The sequence below is a fragment of the Polypterus senegalus genome, chromosome 10 (genome assembly GCF_016835505.1).
Source record: "Polypterus senegalus isolate Bchr_013 chromosome 10, ASM1683550v1, whole genome shotgun sequence".
Taxonomy (NCBI): Eukaryota; Metazoa; Chordata; class Cladistia; order Polypteriformes; family Polypteridae; genus Polypterus; species Polypterus senegalus.
Window position 1 is genome coordinate 168,822,464 of NC_053163.1, and position 23,432 is coordinate 168,845,895.

Below are 23,432 nucleotides of genomic sequence, written 5' to 3' on the forward strand. Positions count from 1 at the left end.
AGTCTTGCCCTATTTTAAAAAGTGAGAATTAGAGCTTTTTACCAATTTCAGATAATCTAATTTGGCTATAATGACGCCTCTATTTTCTCAGGAAGCTAAGGAGAGCTGACCTCCCCCAGAAGCTGCACTATAGAGAGACCGCATCTTAACTAACTGCATGATGGCCTGCAGGTACAACAGCTGCACTAAGACTGCTAAAGAAGCCCTGCAGCGGGTTGTAAAAACAGCAGAGGCCATTATTATTTATTTATTTTGTTTGTTTTTTATTTCGCCTTATTAGGAATTTGTTAGTTGTCGCATACCTCTTGGGGTCAGAGTGCAGGGTCAGCCATTGTACAGCGCCCCTGGAGCAATTGAAGAGTAGGATCTCTTTTGGCAGTGCCAGGGATTCGAACCGGCAACCTTCGGGATACCAGCGTAGATCCTTAGCCTCAGAGCCACCACTGAACTGCCATCACTTGAACTGTATGAGAAGGGCCAAAAACATTCTCCAGGACAAGACTCATCCTGGAAATTCTTTGTTTGAACTCCTCCCGTCAGGAAGACGCTTTAAGTCAATCCGTGGACGCACAAGCAGACTAAAAAATTGCTTTTTTCCATCTGCCATAAAACTTTCTGAACTCTGAATCTCCTCAGTGTGAGATCATTTTAAATTAAACATATGCAATATACTAATGTAATACAATATATAATATGTAATGCACTATTCATTAACAGGTGCAGTAACAATTTATGCTGCTGTACTTTGAGCAATAATAATTTTCTCTGGTTACTTGATGACTTAATGCTGTACACGACATATTTGGAATTATTTGACTTTTCTCTAAATGCACCTCGTGGCCGTCACAAAAACTTATTTCGTTGTATTACACAATGACAATAAAGTACTTGAACTTGATCTAGTTACTCACTGAGTTACAAGAGGTGGGTTGGGATTCTTCTTGGTGAGCAAGATAAGTCCATGAGCTAGCAGTGTGGTATACGAGGTGAGCCACAAAAATAACTGGACTGGACTTGGGGCTTTCCTGGAAACCCATCTGGAGGTCGTCCGGACGTGAATCATAGAACTATATCCCCTCCTACGGCTTGGTTTATCGTGCGAATAGCCCAGTCAGTATTTGCACAACAATCACTACACGAATTGCCGCGATAATGTCGCGTAAAAAAATTGAACAGCGAATCAACATTTTTATTTTTTTCCATTTTTACTGAAAAAAAAACATTCCTGTCCTTGATCATCCTCCCTATTCTCCGGATTTAGCTCCCTGTGATTTTTACTTGTTCCCGTAAATCAAAAGTGTCCTGAAGGGGGAACGCATTTGTGGATGAAGTGAAGACAGAAACAGCAAGCCTGTTGAAGACTTCCAGCACTGTTTTAGTCAACGGAAGATACGTATGGAGCGGTGTAGAGATTGGGAGGGGGCGTATATAGAAGGTGACAATGTTTAAAATGCTGATCAATAAATTTTTTTTTTTTTTACCATTCCGGTTATTTTTGTGTTTCACCTCGTACATACTCTTAATACAATAAATTTGTCTCTCATCCATTTTAAGTCCACCAAAATATTGTTGTTAATCGGTTAGAATGATCGTGAGACCAAGGCTGTTTGACTAGTATTCAAAGATTTTTGTCTTAAATTAATGTTACTTCCTGACAGCAGATAACAAGCCGTATGAAGGGTTTCCAGTTGTGGTTACCTCAGTTGGAGACTCTGCCCTTCCTTTTTGTCCATTCTGTCATGGTACATAAAATCGGACAGATGAGCCTGTGTTCCATTTGTGAGGTCCAAAACACCCCCGTTTCTTATTCCTCATATAGCTGCATTCTATCCATTGTATTTCCAGCTGAGCATTCTTTGGTTGTCAGCTCTTGCACATGCAAGCCCACCCCTATGACATAAGACAAAGTCAAACCTGTTTGACAAATCACGGAGTAGTTGAGAGAGCCACTCGGTATGCCACACTACATGACTGCTGGTCACAGAAGCACCCTGTGACTGTACCCAATGTAAATGAAGTCTGCAACTGAAATCATTAGAAAAGTCACGTAATGTGACAGGGATATTTGGCCACATTTAGTTCCACCCCTGATTGCTTTAATTATGTTTAATTCCATATTATTAAGGCAACATCCTTTACCTGATAATTTAAGAAAAGACCCATAATGTTGGTGTTATTAGTAAACAGTGGCCATTCTTAGAGAATCTGTATGTGAATTACAGTCATTTATGTTTACTAAATAAAGGAATGGTGTAATTCTATAGGACACCAGACTTGGGCCGAGGGCCTTAAAGATGCTGTCCTCAGTGTCACTATCTGCTTCCTGTCACCAAAAAAAAATCCAACAGCCAATAACACAACAACTGACTGACATTCTTATGTGTCAAGGAGTTTAAGAGATAACAGTGCGATAAGCGCAGGACTGTAGGCAGTAAAGAGGATCTGCATGCACATGCTCCGCAATTTTAGATCTTCGATACAGAGGGGGAAATAATGAAATAATTAAAATCCCTCCTGAGATGTGTGCAAACCTGGTGACCAACTACAAGGCACCTCTTACCGCCGTGCTTGCCAACAAGGGCTTGTCCACCATGTTTAGCTTGGGTATCAAATCCTTATTTCACTCAATGACATGCAAATCGATTTATAACTTTTATGTAATGTGCTTTTTCTGGATTTTTAGTTGCTATTCTGTCTCTCTCCATTAAAATGAAACTACAATAAAAATGAGAGACTGTTCATTTCTTTGTAAGTGAGCAAACTTACAAATTCAGCAGGGGATCAGATAATTATTTCCCCCCCTCTGTAAAACACAATAAAGAGAAACTCTCGTTTAGTCACAAATGCCATAAAAAGTATTTGCACTGAATTTTATGAATGAACAAATAGCAGATTTTGAAGTGATTGTTGTCAGTTACTTTTTTGATGCATTTTCTCTGAATGTGTTGCCTTTGATTGTTTTTGACTCATTATAAAATAAGTAACCATTTGTGACTTTGCCTGCCTTATGTAGTAAGATGGCTACAGTTTGGCTCCTAGTTCCAGTCTTGGATGGCACTTCAAATTGTGCAAAGCTGAAGTGCATAAAGGCCATGTCACATTACACAACCTTTGCAGTGATTTTTCAGTCATGGGTTTTATTTACATAATGTTACAAAGTCGAGGCTGTTGGCGGTGTGCTCCTGTAATTTTTTGTCATCGAGTTTGACGTACCCATTGACTCGGCGTAACCGGTCTGCGTGTAACCCTATCAAAATCTTTACTCATATGGCTGGGCTCTGTGCAATGGAAAGCGGGCAATCAATGCGCACTCACCTAGAAATACAACGCATGCTGTGCCGCTGTGAGGAATTAGGAGCACGGATGGTTTGGATATCACAGACGGAAAAGAGACTTGTCTGTCTGTTGCATGTTTAACATGCCACCACAGAATGGAAGAAAGAAGAAAATGGGCAGAGAATGCAGCTGAACTCTCCGTACCTAAAAACCCTTTACACGACCTGCGGCACTGTCAGACAGCACGTTATTAGCTTTCAGAATAAGGGAGGAATTCACAGTACTTTGAAAATGTAAAAGTGCTGGCAGTTCATTAAGCAGTTGTTTAATTTGACATATTAAATCGGGCGACAAGATCAGCAACTGCAGTTGTCAAGTTTGACATCCCCTTTGATTAGACGTTGTGTAATGTGACACCTCCTTAACTAAGCAACACTGCCACCTGGTGTCGGAGTCTTGGGCAGATAGGAGCAGGCAACATTGACATCTCATGCCAGTGGGAAGGCTCTGTAATCCTGTGGTGCTCATAAACATTTTGAAATGCCTGTTCTGATTTTGTGTCTTTCATTCCTTTGTAGATTATGAGGAACGTGGAAAGGTCATCAAACGTCCAGAATCATTTCTTGGAATTCTTGATGTCCCTTGGATGGCCTGTTGATGTGGGGAGACATCCTGGCTGGACTGGCCATGTTGATACTAGCTGGTCAATAAACTCCTGTAATAATGGCAGCGAATCTCAGGTGGCAGGTGAGAAGACACCAAGTACAGGTAGTGTTTTTTTTTTTTTTTTTTAAGTAAGCACCAGTTGTATCTACTTGATGTGTTTTTACCCCTTGGCTGAACAAGTGGAAACAAAGTGTAGCCATAATTGTGACAGCAGATAAGTTACACCAGGGGTGCCCACATGTTTTTGGTTTGCGAGCTACTTTTAAAATGACCAGGTCGAAATGATCTACCCACATTAAAAATGCTATATACATATATACACACACACATATATACAGTGGTGTGAAAAACTATTTGCCACCTTCCTGATTTCTTATTCTTTTGCATCATAAAAACTGCATTTTGTGTTTACTTGTGTTATATTTGACTAATGGTTAAATGTGTTTGATGATCAGAAACATTTTGTGTGACAAACATGCAAAAGAATAAGAAATCAGGAAGGGGGCAAATAGTTTTTCACACCACTATACATACATACATATATATATATATATATATATATATATATATATATATATATACATAGCATTTAAAGTCTGAATCATAATCTGATTGTATGGGTGGTTACCTACCAGGTAATGCACGTGGTTGGTCTGCAAGTCGACAAACATCCGCCACGGTGCCCTCTTCAGTTGTGAGAAGCAGATCATAGAATGTTACATAGTTTCACTGTCAAATAATGCAAAGAGTATGCGACACGTGTTTCGCCCTATTTAGGGCTCATCAGGCATACACACTCCACTGCACCCCTAATCGGGGATCGACCCTCGGACGTCAGACAAACGCACTTTGATTGTGACATTGTGAGAAAAAAAATCCTCTTCCAATTCTACATCCAGCCCATACCCTTCCCAAACAAATTTTTTTTTAAATCCGTGCTTTAGTCAATATAAATTGGAAGGCTAACTAGATCACTCAGATAGCCGGAGTTTTGCAGTAGCTCGCGCGTTTGATCGCGGGTGCGGGATGACCAGTGTGTTAGAAGAAAAGAGATCTCAGACTGGCCATCTTGTATGTCAATCAAGGGGCAAATGCCATAGGGAGGATATATGATAGACTAACGTTTAAAAAAATGTTTTTTGAATGAAATGTGATCGACCTGCACTACCTTTGCGATTTACCGGTCTATCACGATCGACGCATTGGGCACCCCTGAGTTACACAGCCAGAGAATCATTAAAGCCCGTTGGTGCAGGATAATGTGCCCTGTTGTTTATGGGCTTCTCTATCAATTTTGGGATTCTCTACAGCCTGTTTACTTATAACAGCTTCTCCATTCTCTCACAAGCTCTGACAAACTCCATGGTCATGTCTAGGAGCAACAAGCTTGTTGTTCTCCCTCTCTCCCAGTCCAGCCTGTCATGACGTTCACTACATATAAACCACATCAGCTTTCAGTCTTTGGGCAACGGAGTGTTTATCCCTTTACTCCTCCTGACCGTCCGCCATACTGTTTGTGGCTGCATAAGAATTGTTTGCTTAGTTCTCTCTTGTAATGATTAGAGGGAAGCTGAACGGTTCCCATTTTGCTTTGGAAATCTGTTCTGGCTGGGCTGTGGTTGCATTTGTGGGCCTTGTATTGTGTATAGGCTCAGAGCCCCATGGATTGAGAACAATTTTGACAACTTATTGTGCTTTTGCCAGCAGATGAGTCTGTCACCTTTGATGACACAGGGGGTGGCATCTTCAATGGAGAACGGAAAGTACTCTACTATGCTGATGCCCTGACAGAGATCGCTTTTGTTGTCCCAACAATATTGGAGACCTTTCGTAAGTGTTTCAACATAGCAGTTGCTGTTCATTTGGGGGATACTTTTAAGCTTAGTTGACATTTCTATTATTTTCTTTCTGCAGCTTATGAAACCATATCTGATGGAGCTCACCTGCTGCTGTGTAAGTGTCACACTTTTACACTTGACGTGTCTCTCCTCTGATCTCATTTTCTTAACTGCTTTTTCTAGTGAGGGTCATTGTGGCAGGAGACCAAGCAGGTCATTCCAGACTCGCTGGGTAATTCCTCTGTGTTCCCAGCCAGCTGAGAGATCTAATACCTCCAGTATATCCTAGGTCTGCCACAGTATCGCCACCCAGTAGGATGTGCCAGGAGCAGCTCTCGGGAGGAGCCACCTTCGGGGCACTCTTAAGAAATAACCAAACTTCTTCAACTGACTCCTCTGTTGACTTTATTCTGTGTCTCTCTTGAATTACCGAGCTTCACCTCCTATCACAGAGTGTCAGCCCAGTCACCCTGTGAAGAAGCGTAATTTCCAACACTTGTATTTGCAATCTAAACCTAAGGCCTTGCTCCTGTCGCAGTAGGGGGCAGTAGTGCTCCCTTGAACCCTCAGGTACCACGCCAAACACCTGGTAAAAGTGCTACAATTATTCTTTTTATTATAACAATGTGCACTAAGCACCCTCCACTCCACACTATTCATAAACCACAATAACAATAATAAATCAATAATAATCACAATCCTCCACTCCCAGACGCGTTGCCCTCCTACCACCCAGCTCAGCTCGCTGTCTGGGAGCTCCCTCAGTCCTTTTATATTCCCTGACCCGGAAGTATTCCCAGTCCCCAGTCCATGTGATCTTATATCACCTCCGGGTCAGGTAAAAAGTACTTTTCTTCATCCCGGAAGTCCGTCGCTCTTCCTATGACGAACTTCCGGGTCATAGTGTACAAATAAGTCTTTGGTCCTCCCTGCAGCTCCCTCTTGCGGCCCCTGTGGTATCCAGCAGGGCTGAGGATAAAAACTACATAGTCCATGACTCCCTGCTGGTCTTAGGGGCACCTCCATACTGCAGGGAGGGCTCCATCTGGTGGCTTGGGGGACTTGGCCGGGATAAACTGCCGGGCACAGTCCACACTCCATAAGTGGGCCCCATTAACCCTGGCCCGGACACCATACACTGTTTTTTTAGTAGTATCTTCATGTGGGTCATTTTGAACCATTCCTTGTCTGACCTTTAAGCCAATAACATGTTTGTCAAGGGATGACCCTACCAGAGGAGTAAATGGCTCCAGATGACCTAGCTGCGAGCCTCACGAATGTGCACAAGCTGCAGGTCAGCAGAGTCCCGTCTCTGGGTCTAATGTCATTTTCATTGCGCTGACTTTGGATATAACGTGCTGTGCCTGCATTCTGCATGCAGTACGCTCGGGCATGCCTTTGTGTCATTTTTTGCCACAATGACACGTCAAGTAAATAATAATAATCATAAAAAATAATAACAATAAATGAAATTGAATATTAATGTGTCTTTGTGGAGGCTGCACCGTTAATGCATGACATTGTTAGCTTGGACGTTGTTAACCCAAGTCATGACTGTAAATATAATATCCCAGGCAGATGAATGCAGGGATGAGCACATGGACACAAGTTTAAATGTTTGCAGTAAAAAAAGGCACATCAGCAAACAAAAATATACACAGATAAATCAGAGCGTAAATCGGGCCTTAGTGTTTCACAAGACTGCTGATGGGAGGACTAGAACTTCACTGATCCGCTCCGACCAAGGGGGACACTTCAGTGTTTTTTGCATTTGGTAGATGGATATTTTAATGGTTTTTCTCTCCTGATGTTTAACATGTAAAATTGGTCAACGATGGTTGAGGTGGACTGGGAATATAGAAACCCCCTTGGACTCATCATTGCTACACATATAGCTGTTACTGGCTTCTGCACCACCCTGTTAGGTTTCCTCAGTTTCTTTTCTTTGAGCAGTGAAACACCTGACAATAGAAAGAACGTCTCTGGGATTACCCAGTGTTCCACCCCCTCAACTTGATTATTTTTGCTTCATACTGTGTGTTACTGCTTTTTCACAACAAAAAAACATCAAGCATCTGTGCGTGCGCACTTGCTGGAGCATACAAAAATGTCTAGACGATCATCAAAAGATGCATAACTCCAAAACACATACAGACTCCTTTTTTTAAAAAAAAAAAAAAGATTTAAAATCTCTGGCTTCTGCTGGCATCTACCTTTGCCCATTTTAGAGGGTACAGCTGATAAAGAAGCTGAGCTTACTGGTAAGGCGAATGTGTTGAGACTGTTGAACTCGTCACACAGGTAGAAGGCTAGGAAATGCCAATATAAGCAGAACGTGCTCCTCGTTCGTGTGATTCATTTGTGAACTCTTCTACTTCTCTATCTTGTTCCTGATTACAGCTGCTTGTCACACTCGAGTTGTCTGCCTATCCATCTACCCATGAAGTCTCAGCGCTTCACTACAACATTTTAGTCTGCAGCCTTCCAAACACCCCCTCCCCACCCCCCATATTCCTTCCTAATACGTTGAAACTGTGTGTCCTTGTCTGGTTCACATTGTCACCTTTCTTCCTGCTTATGGTTTTTAATTCTTCAGAAAAGAGAAGTTGCTGAAGTTTGATTTTTTTTTTTCTTTTTGTTCTTATCTACAGCCGATTCTTCAGAAAGTAATTTCTCCACTCATGAAAGTGACTCTCAGATGGACCTGTGCTCTTGTGTACTTAAACAGTCCAATCTGACGCTGGAGCTTTTTCCAAACCACTCTGATAGCCTGAGCTCTTCGCAGAGGGTAAGAGGGTTGAGCTATATAAGGACAACCAGCTGTGCTTGTCATGTTCAGATGTTAAGATTCCTCCCGAGAATGAAGCGGTTCTTTTTTAAGCAATGGTTCTACAAGGAACCACACCACCTGGTAAAATGGCAATAAAGAATCATACCTTATAAGAGTGTGCAGTAGTTCCTAGGAATTTCACTCAGAGTTACATCCATACATATAACAAGGTAAACACAATTAAATAACCTCAGACAGGTAGCAAGTGAGAGGAGAACATTTGGTCTATCAGTCTTGTTTGTTTAGCTAACGCTAAGCTGTCCTAACATCTCATCCAGATTCTTCTTAAAGGTTGTCAAGGTTTCTGCTTGAACTCCATGTCACTGTCGCTTGTTCCAGATTCCCATAACTCTTTGAAGAAAGAAGAGCTTCCTGGCTTCAGTCCTAAATGCGCTCCCCCTTAAGATCCTCTGATGTCCTTGAGTATGTGTTGAAAGAATTCTGCTGGATCTACCTTATTAATTCCTTTACACTTTTGTTTCATCTCGTGTGTTTGAAACCCCTTAGCATTTCTTACTTGACATTTTACATGTGAAGGAGTGGATAAACTCCCAGCAGTTACTGGAAACTTTAAGAAAATACTCATTAATTTTGAGTTGAGGCCACCATTGAATAATATGTACTGAGGAGTACACAAGGTGAAACGTGATGGCATATACAACACCTTCAGAAAGTATTCAGACCCCTTCACTCTTTTCACACTTTGTAATGTTGCAGCTTTATGCTAACATTTTTTTTTTCATTCATTTTTTTTCCCCCTCATCAAGCAACACTCAGTACCCCAGAGTGAGTGAAAACAAGATTTTAGAAGTTTTTACAAATTAATTCATAAAACTCGCAGATTGTTTCAGCTTAGGGAGGTACGGTGGGTAGCGCTGCTGCCTCGCAGTTAGGAGACCTGGGTTCGCTTCCCGGGTCCTCCCTGCGTGGAGTTTGCATGTTCTCCGAGTGTCAGCATGGGTTCCCTCCCACATCAGGTTAGGTATGGGGTCCTCAATCACGGTCCTGGAGAGCCGCAGTGGCTGCAGGTTTTTGCTCCAACCCAGTTGCTTAATAAAAAGCACTTACTGCTAAAGTAACACTTCTGCTTCACTTTAGTGATTTTGAGCCCTTATTGCTTAATTTTGTCTTAAACAGCTATTTTAATTGCTCCTTATTATCAATAACATGCAAATGACAAGAGAGAGCAGCATTTCTCCATTTAGCTTATTTACATTTACACCTGTGTGTATTTATCTGCACTATTGGGTTTAATTAAATACTTGGAAGAAAAATGAAGAGAAAAAAGTGAAGGGCTGAGAATTACTCGTCCATTTTAGCCATCAAATCATTTGCATGATAGAAAGGGAAAGAAAATCTAGGATATGAGAATGACCTGACGTAGCAGAGTTAATTTAATTTCATAGCTTGTTAGTGCTTTATTGGCAAGAATTGCTTTCTAATTAAGCAACCAGGTCAGAACAAAAACCTGCAGCCACTGCGGCTCTCCAGGACTGGGATTGAGGACCCCTGGGTTAGGTGCATTGGCGATTCTAAATTGTCCCTAGAGTGTGTGTGCTGGCACCCTGCCCGGGGTTTGTTTCCTGCCTTGCGCCCTGTGTTGGCTGGGATTGGCTCCAGCAGACTCCCTGTGACCCTGTAGTTAGGATATAGCGGGTTTGGATAATGGATGGATGGATGTTTCAGCTTCAGGGTTGAATCACATACTCAAGAAGTTAATGGGAAGTGTATTTACCACAGGAAAACTCTTCTTTGCACAAAGAGTTGGGGGGAATCTGGAGCTGCTGAGCCATGTAGCAGAAACCTTAACGTTAAAGGAATACTCCACCTAAATCTTTTTTGTTTTATTTAAGTCTTACTTATTCTGTGTGCTTTATAGTGATGGTTGAGAAAAAATGTTAGTTGAATATTTTCATGCAGCATGAAAGAAAATAGATTCCTTTACATAATACACTAACGGTCACCAGTGCTGGACAACCACAAACAACATTTTGAAAATCCACAAAAAAAAAAAGAAAAAACTCATGTCGCATAATCCATATGTTTGTTATTCAGTCAAATGCTTAAAATATGCACAAAATACTCATTTTTTGCTAAAATATTATTATTTACCTCCTGAAAAAACAGCATGTTTTGTAAACAGTACAACGTTGTGCTTTTGAATGGAAGACAGGAGTTTTGACCAATGAATGAGCTAGAGTGGCGGGTCTCATTCTCATGTGCGCACACGCATTCCTTCCTAATTCATGAGAGCATTTTCCAGAAGTGGTATATTAAAAAATATTTAAGTAAAAATACATGTTTTGAACATTGTGAGCAAATGGATGACTTTGCATGTGGATTATGGGACACGTAATGTTAATATGAGATTTTTTTTTTTATTAATGGTTTGATATTGTTAGCTGTTGTCTTGCAGTGACTGCTGAATTATAAACTTTCTTACCTCTCTGAATGAAAATACGAGATTGAAATTTTTTCACAGAGTAGTATGTAATGTATAAAGAAAATATTGTTTTTGGGTGGAGTATTCTTTTAAGATGCGTCAGAATGAGATATTGTCACAGCTTAACTATTGGCTAAAGAAAAGAGCTTGGTGGACTGAATGGTCTCCTCTCGTTTTGCAAATTTCGTATATTTTATAAACTTTGAAAATTGTTCATCTTAGATTTACAGTGTTAAGTATTCTGGTCAATGACTTGTAGCTTCTTGATTGGCTTTATAATCTTAGCATTTTGGTTTGTGTGATATTTTCGTAGCTTTGGCAACAACTCCTAGTAGTTCTAGTTTTGATTTTGCTTACTGTTTAGCCATCTCCATTTTGTATTTGATAGCAATGCTTCAAGATTCTAGGAAACTTTATTCATCCAAAGATTGACAAATTACATTGGGCTGAATGGCTGGTTCTGGTCAAAGTTGCCCATCATTTCCAGTCTGAGCATACCTTGGCTTTTTCTATGGGAACCTTCCTGAGGTGTCTTCAGAATTAGTGGTCTTTGTGTGGTGTGAAACTAGGCACCCTTACTAATAAATCACTTTATGCCTCTGTCTCTTTCAGTTGAGCCCCACAACTAAAGCAAGGAAGGTTCCAGCAGGACGAGCTATGCCTCCACTGGGACCCGAGACGAAGGTTCTAGTTGTGTGGGTAGAGCGCTATGATGACATTGGTAAGGAACCAGCTGTCTTTGTGACGGAGTACAGCTGCAGTAAAAAACATTTGGACTGTTTTTCCAGTTTTATGACCAGTAATATTGATAAACTGGTATATTTTTAGTTCTCTAAATCAGTGTTTGTCAACCTTTCTGGTATTGGGACCCACTTCCCCCACCATCTAATTTTTGTTGTGACCCATCCTTACCCCTTGGTAAGTCGAACGTTATCACTGGAGCATTGCGTCACCCTTTTGTGAATTGAGCGTGATCATCAAGGCAGGATAGGGGTTGAGCACAATCATCTGAGCATTCTGACAGTGGAAGCCCACAAGCAAAAAGTGGGTCACGACACAGTGGTTGAGAAACACTGCGCTAAATAACCTCCTTGAGCTCCTGGTTGTTGGTTTGAAATGATCAAAAAACATAATCCGTTCTAAAAGAACAATTTTCTCTGGTGTCTAAATTAAAATAGTGCAGTTTCAGTGTAGAGGTAAAGTTAAGTTTTTGTTGAAGGACAATGAAAAAATACTACCAGTAGTGAGCTGAATTTTAGGAATGGTATAATGAAAGGTACTCTGTGATCAAATTTATGATCATGTATACGTATGTGGCCAATAGGGGGCATCTTGGTATCCCAAACCCTCAACATAACTGCAAAAAATAACCATTGCTAGTTTCAATAACTTTTTACTCTGAAGATTGCTCCTTCAATACACACAGACTTGTCTTAATACACCCACCCTCCTTCTTCTCTTTTCTTTCTCCCAAATCACCTCCAGTATGTGTTCTAGTTGTCGTCCGACTTCTTGAGTGAGATGAGTAGGCCTCTTTTATTCCTGACCTAGGAGTACTACTGGTGCCAGGACATTGCTCAAAGGAAGCTCTTCCTTCCAGGTCGGGTGTAAGTTCCTCAAAGTAAGGACATGGGTTGTGTGGTATATCCCAAAATCTATGGTACTGCATCAGCCTTTGGGATTTTTGATACCAGGAATAAGTGTTAGCTTTGCTGATCATACTATCCTCCTGGACCATCCACCCCCACATCACTTGGTGGAATAGACAAGGAAAAAATGTGCTTAAATGTACTGGTGACATCATGAACCGACATGCTTTGATGAGATAAAGACTTCACAGAGGACCCCCACCTCCCTTTATTGCTTTGACTCACACTTTATGCTATCAAGAGAAAATCGTTGCCTAGTCCGGTATGGTAGAGCCATGCACCAAGGATGTGGATATAAAATATGGTGGTTTTGGAGTTACCTATTTGCTTTGGAACTCTTTTGGTACTGAGATATGAAAGCTGGTATCAAAACCAAAGTCAAATTGTTTGCACCAGTCCAGCAGTGGTGGGGGGTGGTGATTCCCTGCAACTCCCCTGGTAGCACCCACGGGAGCATCAGGGCTGCCCAACAGGAGTACAGTCCCCAGTATGCCCTGTGGGTGTGCATATGGGTGCAACAGCCCTCGAACTCTGCCACCTAGTAAAACCAGGGAAGCACATATTCCTGGGAGGCTATCTTCCCCCGTCCATCCATAATGCCATTCATCCCGGTCAGGACATTAGCCCAGTGTCACCACCTCCCATTACGCATAGTACAGTAAATTTCAATATTAAGTATCAACAACAGGACAAAGAAAAATAACAAATGCATCACCAGATGACCAATAAAAGCCTTCATCATGCAGTTGTCTGAGAGAGTGGTGCAAGTGCTGATGGTCTAGAATTGAAAGGGGAGAAAAATGACTGTGCAGGACTGATTATAAATGTTCTAAACAATTTGGTTAATTTCATATAGCGCACTTCACTGACGGCAGGTGCAGGGAGTCGTGATAAATTCACAGGTACATTTTTACAAATGGCTAATTCCATAGACACAGATTTGTTTAAACAGACAGGAAACCAAATGGTTTGAAAATGATTAGCGTAAATGGAGCAGAGGAGAGGAAAATAAAACCTCTAGCCAGCAGCCTGGAGGAAGAGCCGTGTGCTGGAAATATTGACTTCATCATTCTCTGTAGTGTCCTGCAGCCCTGGGCTGAGCAGGTGTCTTACCAGGATATTATATGGCCAGTGAGGATGAAATTCACTGTGTACTTCAGACTTTGGTGAGCTGTTTGACCCATAGCCGAGGTTTACTGTGCCCACTTTGTGTCATCTTTGGTGGTGACATCAAGAAATTTTAAAGCTGCCACCTCTCTGTAAAGCACCCTCTCTGAAACAGAGGCTTGTGTAGTCTGGCCCCCTGCTTCCCAAAGACTGTGATCAGTAGCTTGGTTTGCTGGCCTTTAACCCTTAACTACTCACGCTGGTGTATTTTGTGCACCAATCTGTTATTTTTATCTAACGTCCTTTTACTTGAGCCTACCAACAGCATTAGCCATCTGTTCTCATCTTGATTCACTACAAGTCCAGTGTTGTAGCGATTTCCCTCCAGTGTGCCCCTAGCCAGTTTTATGAGTGGATGCACAGTCCATGCATATAGTTCCATATGATGCATTTGGTACATCGCGTGGGTACTTGCGTTTGTATGGCAACGGTGATATGGTCGTCTTGCAGTAACTTTGTCTGCAAAGAACATTCAACAACTGAAGTGAAATGTGATACATGTGCAAATCCTGCAGTGGATGAAAGTGTGACCGGTAATGAATGAGCACTGGAGAAGTGGATCAGGTTTATTTTCAGATAGTCCTAGACTGTGTCATAATATTCAGTAATATGGTATTAAATTACATTAAAAATATGTGCAGTTTTAAATTATTGCATATAAATAGCCATTTTAACACTGGTACAATAAAGTACACCGTGCAAGGACTTCTGAGATGAGAAATGGTGCGACAATTGTGAAGGGGAGATTGATATCCTGTGCATCCAAAGGCAAATCCCTTCTCAGTATCGCATCTCATCTTCATTGTTGATCAGATGTACCATGGAGGCGATGTCAGAAATTTTAACAATGGAGTCAGAGCTGTGTTTGGCCACACAGTTCAAGGGGAACAAGGCGTACAGCCAGGAGCCTTTCTACACCTGTCGGCTCCAGTGTACCACAAAGGAGCACATACTTTGAGGGACTGCCTTGTATCTACAGATACTGATTTTTCAATGCCTGCCAATTATTACTGGCTGGCTGTGTGAATTTCACAGCACTGACCGTCCATTTGGCAGTAGCATATCAGGCTCCTTTGCCACACAAACCTCACCACCAGCGTAGCCTATCGTGTGCATTGGCTAATGTCTGCTTGTGACTTTTTTTTTCCTTTTGTTCTTTATTACAGAAAACTTCCCCCTGACAGAGCTACTAGCAGAAACGAGTACTGGAGTGGAGACGACGTCTGTCAGGTACAGCGTCTCAGGGATGTCGCTTTGGGAAAAACGCATTCAGTGTAACTTTAAAAAAAAGTGAAGCGAAAGAGACAGCCATGTCATTAGTTTGTCTTCATAAATTTCTCTATGACTTGTCATAATAATAAATATGCAGGCAACAGTGTAAGGTGGCGCACCATGGGCTCACTTGTTTGTGTGTGTATGTGTGTGAGAGAGAGTGAGTGAGATGCACACTTTACTCCATCAAAAGGTAAGCAATGCTTTTAGAAAGTATTTATAACACTTCACGTTTATCATTTTATTTTGTTGCAGCTTTGTGCCAAAATCATCTAAATTATTTTTTTTTCCTCAATCACCAGATTTCAATCTGACAAAATGACAAAGTGAGAACAGTAATTTAAGCAGTTTTGCAAATTTATTAAAAGTAAAAAACTGAAATCTCACATTGACACAAGTATTCAGACCCTTTACTCAGCACATTTCAGCCTGGAGACTTGACACCATAAGCTTCACACACACCTGGATTTGTGGATTTTTCTGCCATTTTTCTCTTTTCAGGTCTTGTTGGGTGGAGACCATCAGTGGACGGCCGTTTGATTGTGTTCAAGTCTGAGCTCTGGCTGGGCAACTCAAGGACTTTCACAGAGTTGTCCCTAAGCCACTCCTGTGTTCTCTTAGCTTTGTGAACTGTTGACTCACTCTGAGGTCCTGATTGATCTGGTGCAGGTTTAATTAAGGATACGTCTTTACTCTGCTCCATTTAACTTTCTAGTCTCCCAGTCCCTGATGCTGCCACCTCCATGCTTCACTGTTGGAATGGAGTTGCATAGGTGTTGAGCCATGCCAGACATCCTCCAGGCATAACATTTAGAATTAAGGCCAAACAGCTCAGTCGTGGTTTCATCAGACCAGTGAATCTTGTTTCTCATAATCTGAAGGTCGTTTAGGTGCCAGTCTGTAAACTCCAACTGGGCTTCCAATGTGTCTTTTACTTAGGAGAGGCTTGTGTCTGGCCACTCTGCCAAGCCCAGACCAGTGGAGTGGTGGTTGTGATGGTTATCTTGGTTTTTCCAATTTCCTACACAGGTTTTGTGGCGCACAGCCAGAGTGATCAATGACTTCTTGGTCCCTTCTCTTTCCAAAGCCTGTCTCCCCCGATTGCTCAGTTTGGTGGGCAGTCTTGGTTGTTCCAAATGTCTTCCACTTAAAAATTATGAAGGCCACTGTGCTCTAGGGGACCTTCAAAGCTGCAGCCTTCCTCAGGTGTGTGCCTTGACACAATCCTGTCTCTTCAGCTCTGCGGTCAGTTTCTTGAACCTCATGGCTTGGTTTTTGCTCCGCGAATGGGGCCTTGCTGGTCTGCCCTCATCAGTCCAGTCAACTGACTACACGGGAACATATCAAAGAGGATTAACAGAAATAGATGCACCTGAACCAAACCAAAGAGTCCCAATGCATGTGTCAATGTGAGATTTCATTTTTTATCTTGTATTTTTTTTTTTAAATTGCAAAAAAATTTTAATGTCATGTTTTTACTTTGTCATTCTCGGGCATCGGGTATTGCTTGATCTGAGAAAAATACATTTATAAAAGGTTTTAGCACATGACTGCAGCAAAGGAAAAAATGAAAAACTGAATCGTGGGGTCTGAATCGTTTCTGACTGTCATATTTATATACAGGATGCCATTTTAATCTCTGGTTGCTGCTATTGCATCTTTCTTCACAATCCCACTTTTCTTTTCCAGGCCGTCATCTCCAGAAAAGGACGTTCCCATCATCTTTATCCATCCGCTGAAAACGGGCTTGTTTCGTATCAAACTGCAAGGAGTCACGGGGAAGTTCAGCTTGGCCATCCCGCTGGTTGACGGAATGGTGGTCAGCCGAAGAGCATTAGGTAGGTGTGAATGGTCTGCTGGAGGGGTTCCTGTTGAGTTTTCTTGTCCAACCTTGTCTCCCCATGCTGGACGTTCGAGTGATGAGACTCACCCGAGTGATTAGAGGAACTCGGTGGTATGTGGCAATCGGCTCCCACTACAGTCCGATTTACATTCCGTGTGTGAACTGATCATGTGGGGTCCCGGTATTTGTGTTGGTGCTTTGATCCTACAAGTAGAATCATATAAGCTTTCAATTTGATCGCTGTAGTAACCACTTTTTTTTTTTTTTTCTTCAGGATTCTTAGTCCGTCAGACTGTTATCAACGTTTGCCGACGAAAAAGGCTGGAAAGTGATTCCTACAACCCACCTCACGTTAGAAGGAAACAGAAGATTGTTGACATTGTCAACAAATACCGGAATAAGCAGCTGGAGCCTGAATTTTATACCTCACTTTTCCAGGAGGTGGGACACGTGAAGATGAACCCGTGAGGAGGACTAGAAGGAACTCTTTAAGATTCTCTATATTTATAAACCATTTTCTTATTTATATGAGCACTTGGAGGCCACATTCTGTGAATGAGGAAGACTGAGAGTTGAGTGGCGGTCACGTGTCACACTCGCCTCGAATCCCCTCGTTGCAGGGATGCTTTTACAAACCTTCCTTTATGGACATTGATATATTTTTTTTTTGTTTGCGTGTGTTTATTTAAATCTCTATTTTTTAATTTTGAGGTGAGAGTATGTGTGTGTGTCTGCGTGTGTGTATGTGTGTGCGTGCAAGAGTTAACTTTCCATGTTTCATGTTTCTTTCCATTTTTTATCACCACTTTTTTTTTTTTTTTTTTTTCCTCTTCCTAGTGGCCCTTAGACAAAGGGATTTGGTATGGAAGTCCGGAAAACTGGAGTCCCTGCGTCGTTAACAATTCTACAGTCACATATGCACCTTCAGGTTGTTGTCTTAAGAGGATAAAAGAAATGCGATATTTAGGCTGGAAGTGATACAAAACTAATTTAAAGATGGAATGTAATTCGGTGAGCTACCTTGTTGGGACACTCGGCGTCGTGCTGGTCACGTGAATTGCAACCAGGGTTGACAATTCCTGCCACCTCCCGCTACATGTTTGGAAGAGCCAGCCCCCACTGCGGTCTTCTGCACGGGTCTGCTAGAAGATGAGGGCGTGCTGTTAGTATGCTTCGTGGTGGAGCCCTCTGGTGGTCAATGTTACACACAATTCTGTGCTGCCTCATTGTGAAATGACACCGATCCATCGTTTTTTCGATGTAATAAGTGGCCCCCCAAAGTAGAAAAATCCATCTTGAACCCAGGGGCTTCATGGGACAGAGTGATGATCGATTGAAAGATAAAATGTAACATTTGCCACTTGCTGTTTGTTTTTGACTTATTTGCCGACTTGGTTACACACAGATTCCTCCGCATGCCCCTCTTTTCGGGTCGTGTTTCCACTCCTTGTCCTTTTTTAGATTTACAAACAAATGTTTCTTGTTTCTTTTTTATATGCCTAATTCATGCCACCGTTCAAACCCCTTTGACATTTAGATTTTTGAAAATGAAAGAAAAGGCGAGACATGTCGTTCTCATGAAGTACCTAAGGGCTTGACTCAGCACCATTGTACGGCGCTTTCTACTCGACTGCTCTTGATGCTTGAAGTGTGTTCCTGCTAGTTGGCACCACGGTTGTCACAGCCACACGACCCATGGAGGAACTTGTGGGTCACCGGGTGACTTATCCTCTTGCCTGAAGTGCTTATTTTTAAAAGGCATAAAATCAAAAAAAGGCCTTGGAAGGAGTGGGAGCCTCACACTGATTGCATTTGCCTTTATTTATGAAGCGGACCATCCGGTGTGTCACTGGTGTCCGCCACTTTGTTCCTTCCTTCAAAAAAGTTGAGTGGGAGGGTCGATCACGAAACGAAAGGGTAAAATGGAGACATTTGACTGTGGGTCCACTCGCTCTGTCCTGCTCAAATCCTTGCAGACAACGCGTGTCTCCCAGCGTGTCCCCAACCAATTGAGACAACAAGTGTACAATCGGACTTTTAGCACGTTCGTTGTTTTCTGTTTGATTCAAATGTTTTTATATTTTCTGTAAATATTTGCAGCCTTTCAAGTGAAATGTATAGAAGAGGAAGACTATCTGTAAATATGAAGATGTTTCATTCCACCGCCACCAAATTCCCACAACCAGTCTGTTGATTAGGAAAGGCACAAAGGCTTGTATGAATTTATGCTGAACACACAGTATGTGTCCAAAAGAAACACGTTGGATATTGAATGTAATACATAGCGATATACTGAATAAAGTTTTAAACTCCTTCTTACTCCACGCAGCTTGCAGCGACTTGGGATTCGCCTCCTTTAATGTCGTCGCCCGTTGGCTTACTGGGTTTGGTCGAGATGTCTGACGGATGACTTCGGAATCTTCTGATCGTTGGGGTGACCTGCCTTCTTGCGCCGTTTGCTCCGTTTTCTTATTTGCGTGTTCATTTCTTTATGTTGTTCTTAACCTGTAGGGACTGTAAGGTCAGTGTGATGGTGGTAGGGTGGCACTTGAAATCCATACATACAGATGAAGCAATAGATTGAGGAGTCTTGTGAGAACAAAGCTGCTTAGTGACCAAGCCGTCAGAAACAACTGTTTAGAGGAAATAAAACTGTTTAAGGGACAGTCGTACCAAAAGGGGAAGGGAGCAGTAGATGGCAAAAGTGAACCCACCTACAAGACACAAAGGGTTCATCGTGCGTCATCAGGGTCTCTTTCTAAGCAGTCAGGTGTTTCCAGACATTCTGTCAAAGGTCTTCTGGTTGAGGATTGGAAACGCAGTGGTCTGACATGGCAGAAGAGAAATGCGTCAAGGTCACCTCCTTTTAAAATTGTCGAATGTTCAGCACTATCTCCTCAAAACTGGCAGAAGCCTCCGTAACTCTTGGTACTTCCATCGATCTTTCCATAGAAGTCCTATCAGAAACCAAAAAGCAGTTTGTCAAAGTTGAAAATAAAGTCAAACAACTCATCTACACATGAAAGCACAAAGAGTGGGGTTCAGGAAAATGGCAGCAGATGAAGTATGGAACAACCAAGACCCTTCCTAGAGCTGGAAGGTCGGCCAAACTAAGCAATCGGAAGTGCCTTAGTAAATGAAGTGACCAAGAACCCAATGGTCACTCTCACTGATCTTGAGAGAACCTTTGTGGAGATGGGAGAAACTTCCAGAAGCTAAAGAACTACTGCACCACTCCACTAATCTGGGCTTTATGGCAAAGTGGCCAGAAGACGCGTGAAAAGCACAATCATAGTTGGCAAAAACGCACTTGATGGACTGTCAAGACCGTGAGAAATAAGAATCCGTGCTTTGAGTAACGAACAATTGAACTGATTGGCCACAACTCTACTGTTCTGGACTGCGGAGTCAAAATCTAATATTTCTTGTCTGTAGCAGGAGGTAGTCTGTCTGCTGTGGGACTAGAGAACGGTACAAGGATGAATGTCTCCAAGCCACCGTGATGCCTGGTGAAAGTTCCTTGCAAGTCTGAAAGTCATTGGACCTTAACATGCAGCCAACATCCACAAGAGTGGAACAGGGGATCTTATAAAAGATGGTGTGGTGTGATCTCGACATCGTTGAGGCAGCGTGGGACCACAAGTCTGCAGCGGAATTGGGACAAGAGAAGAGCCGTCTATGTGAGGACCTTCAGAGACTGCAGGACAGTGGAGCCTAGAGAAGGTAAAGGGTGAGCCCACCAAATTTTGAGATGATTGATTTTTCTGTTTTCTGCACCTTCTAGGAGGTTTGTTAAAGGTTAGTCATGGCATTGTTTTTTGAAGGTGTTCCTGTTTTACAGTGCCTTACGGTTTTTGAGCAGTACTGCAATGTGTATAAATAAAGGTAACTCACATTTTAAGTTGGTTACTCGAATGTGGAATCCTTCCATTTTCTAACCATTTGGCCCAGTGCAGGGGGGTGGCAGGTGAAGTCATTGGGTGCAGTGCTTGAGCCAAATCTGTCTGTCTGTCTGTCTGTCTGTGTGTGCATTCACTAATATTAGGCACATTTAGACATAACCAGTTAACATGAGGTAGATATTTGGGAGGAAAGCTAGAGAGCCCCCAAAAAAAGAAGACATGTATGTAGATATTCCTACTTGGATGTTCTCACTGTACATGTAACAATAAGGACTCGAGTCATGACCACATTTGGCATATGATTTGCTACTGCTAAGTTATAACAAATGCACCCTGAGAGTTTTCAGGTAAGGAAGACCGGAGTTTTGGATTCGGGTAGCTCTACTCGCTGATCATGGCGCTGGAGTGTTGATTAGGGAAGGTAAGTAAGAAGTTTGTAATCAACAGGGAGCTTGTAAACTCTTAACAGACTTCAGATACTAGGGGACAATGTAGTCAGGGATTGCACAAATGGTGACATTGAATGTTGATGAGCATTCACTACACCGTGCACACCATAAGAATCCTGTAAATCTATCTGCCCCACCAAGGCATGTAAGTCTTAAAGATCTCATCCCACTGAGAGCTGCTGCCAGCCTCAGGCACCAAAGGCCACCCAGCCAGGTGCCACTTAAACATCTCGTCCCATCCTAGGCTTGAGATCCCATTGCAGGCCTGAGCCTGTACACTAAAGCACTGGCATCTTCACATGTTCAACAAAAGCAAAAAGAATAGAAGATACAAAACAATCTCCGTATTGCCCAGCCAGATTATGTATACTCGTGGCTCCCTGCTTCCATGTGCTCTTTTTCTCTTTGGAAATCCTTGGGGAAGTCTGTCTGTCCAGATGAACTTCGGTAAACATCGCATCCCACCCAGGGATGCTGTCACCCAGCCATCTAAGCCAGCCCAGCTGAGTGTCACTTAAACCTTTCATCCTGCACAGCCGAATGCCATTCAAACATCAAACTCCTCCCAGCATTCTGCATTACTAGTAGCCCTTCTCATCTTCTCCATTGTAATTAACCTGTAATGTTTTATAGGTTTACTAGCTGTACCCCGTGGCTGCGCCCACATAGTAATGAAACGGGGCAAACTTTAAAAATCAATAGATGTTGGCACCGTATCTGATCGTGTTCAGCTCTGACAGGAGAGCGTTCCCCGCGCGGCGTGAATAGCACATGGCTGTGATATCTCTGCCAATCAGCAGCTACCCTCTAAAACTCATGGAGCTCTGAACTTTCTCTCACTCTCAAAACCATCAAACGTTACTCCTTAACAATCTGTAGATTATAATGTCTGCTGAACAAACAGGTATTGCTAACTAAACGGAGGCGAGGTGCGCTCCAACACATGGCGAGACATAGACCCACACGAACAGAGGGTGGCGAGTGAATGAGGAAGGTCTCGGCCCACAGCCACTCTCTTGGATTTGCATAAATACATCGGTACCGCAGGCGAGCTCTGGTACTTAGCATGATAAGAGAAGTCGCAAAATCAACCGGAAAATTCCAGCAAATTCTAGAAAACAACCAGATCTAAATCCGTGAAGTAATTCTCTTGTGAAAAACGGACAGACATACAGACAGAACGCACTTGGACCACGAAATATATATATAAATAAATACTTTTTAAAAGCTACACTTATATTAAGTTAAAAAAGTGTACTAAAAAGTAAAAAATAAGTCTCTCATACATCACTCGTAAAATAAGTGGGGACGCTAAGATTTTAAGAAGTGTTTTTTGAATGTTGATTGATGAAAAGTGTCGACCTTTTATTTTACGAGTGATGTATGAGAGATTTATTTTTTACTTTTAGTACACTTTTTTGGTTCTTTATTTCGCCTTATACAATTTCTTGTATTAGGAATTTGTTCGTTTTCGCATACCCCTTTGGGGTCAGAGCGCCCCTGGAGCAATTGAAGGTTAAGGGTCTTGCTCAAGGGCCCAGCAGAGTAGGATATCTTTTGGCAGTGACGTGGATTCGAACCGGCAAACCTTCAGGATACCGGTGCAGATCCTTAGCCTCAGAGCCACCACTCCGCCCTTAATAGAAGTGTGGTTTTGAAAAGGTATTTTTTATATATATATATTATTTTTAACTTTTTAGTCTTGGGTTTGTTTTAGTATAATTTTGTAATCAATATTTTAACACTTCCGTTGACGTTTATATGCACACATCTTCATACAAGATGCAAAAAGGATATTTCTATCTGTTACTAGCTCCATCTATTGGTGAAATCTTGAACTATTCTTCATATGAAAATTTCATTTCTTAATTAAGATGGATTGGTTGATCAATTAGTGAAACTGATTATTGATTTGTGTATTGTCATCGGAACTGAGTAAGTGTGCAACATTTCAAGTCATTCGGACAATAGGAAGTGGGTTAAATATCGATTACAAGATTTGAACCAGACAACAAACCGATGAAGTTAATATAAGCGTGGTAATAAAAAATACAAAACAAGCCCCGATTGCCCAGGCAGATTATGTGCTCATGGCTC

General features: G+C 42.0%; 1 protein-coding gene across 11 annotated transcripts in view; it reads left to right on the plus strand.

Moving 5' to 3' along the window:
• ralgapb (Ral GTPase activating protein non-catalytic subunit beta) overlaps positions 1–18,734 on the plus strand; it is a 111,195-nt gene extending 92,461 nt beyond the window's left edge. For 4 of the 11 annotated variants that reach the window (XM_039767377.1, XM_039767375.1, XM_039767378.1 and 1 more), the window contains 8 exons: positions 3,855–4,044; positions 5,647–5,772; positions 5,857–5,895; positions 8,432–8,568; positions 11,666–11,774; positions 15,036–15,099; positions 16,831–16,979; positions 17,259–18,734. In XM_039767377.1, coding sequence (XP_039623311.1) covers positions 3,855–4,044; positions 5,647–5,772; positions 5,857–5,895; positions 8,432–8,568; positions 11,666–11,774; positions 15,036–15,099; positions 16,831–16,979; positions 17,259–17,452 — 1,008 coding nt within the window. In that variant the 3' untranslated portion in view covers positions 17,453–18,734. The remainder of the gene's footprint in view (positions 1–3,854; positions 4,045–5,646; positions 5,773–5,856; positions 5,896–8,431; positions 8,569–11,665; positions 11,775–15,035; positions 15,100–16,830; positions 16,980–17,258) is intronic. The other 7 variants (XM_039767381.1, XM_039767385.1, XM_039767386.1 and 4 more) reach the window with 3 other exon arrangements.
• The last annotated feature ends 4,698 nt before the right edge of the window (positions 18,735–23,432 follow it).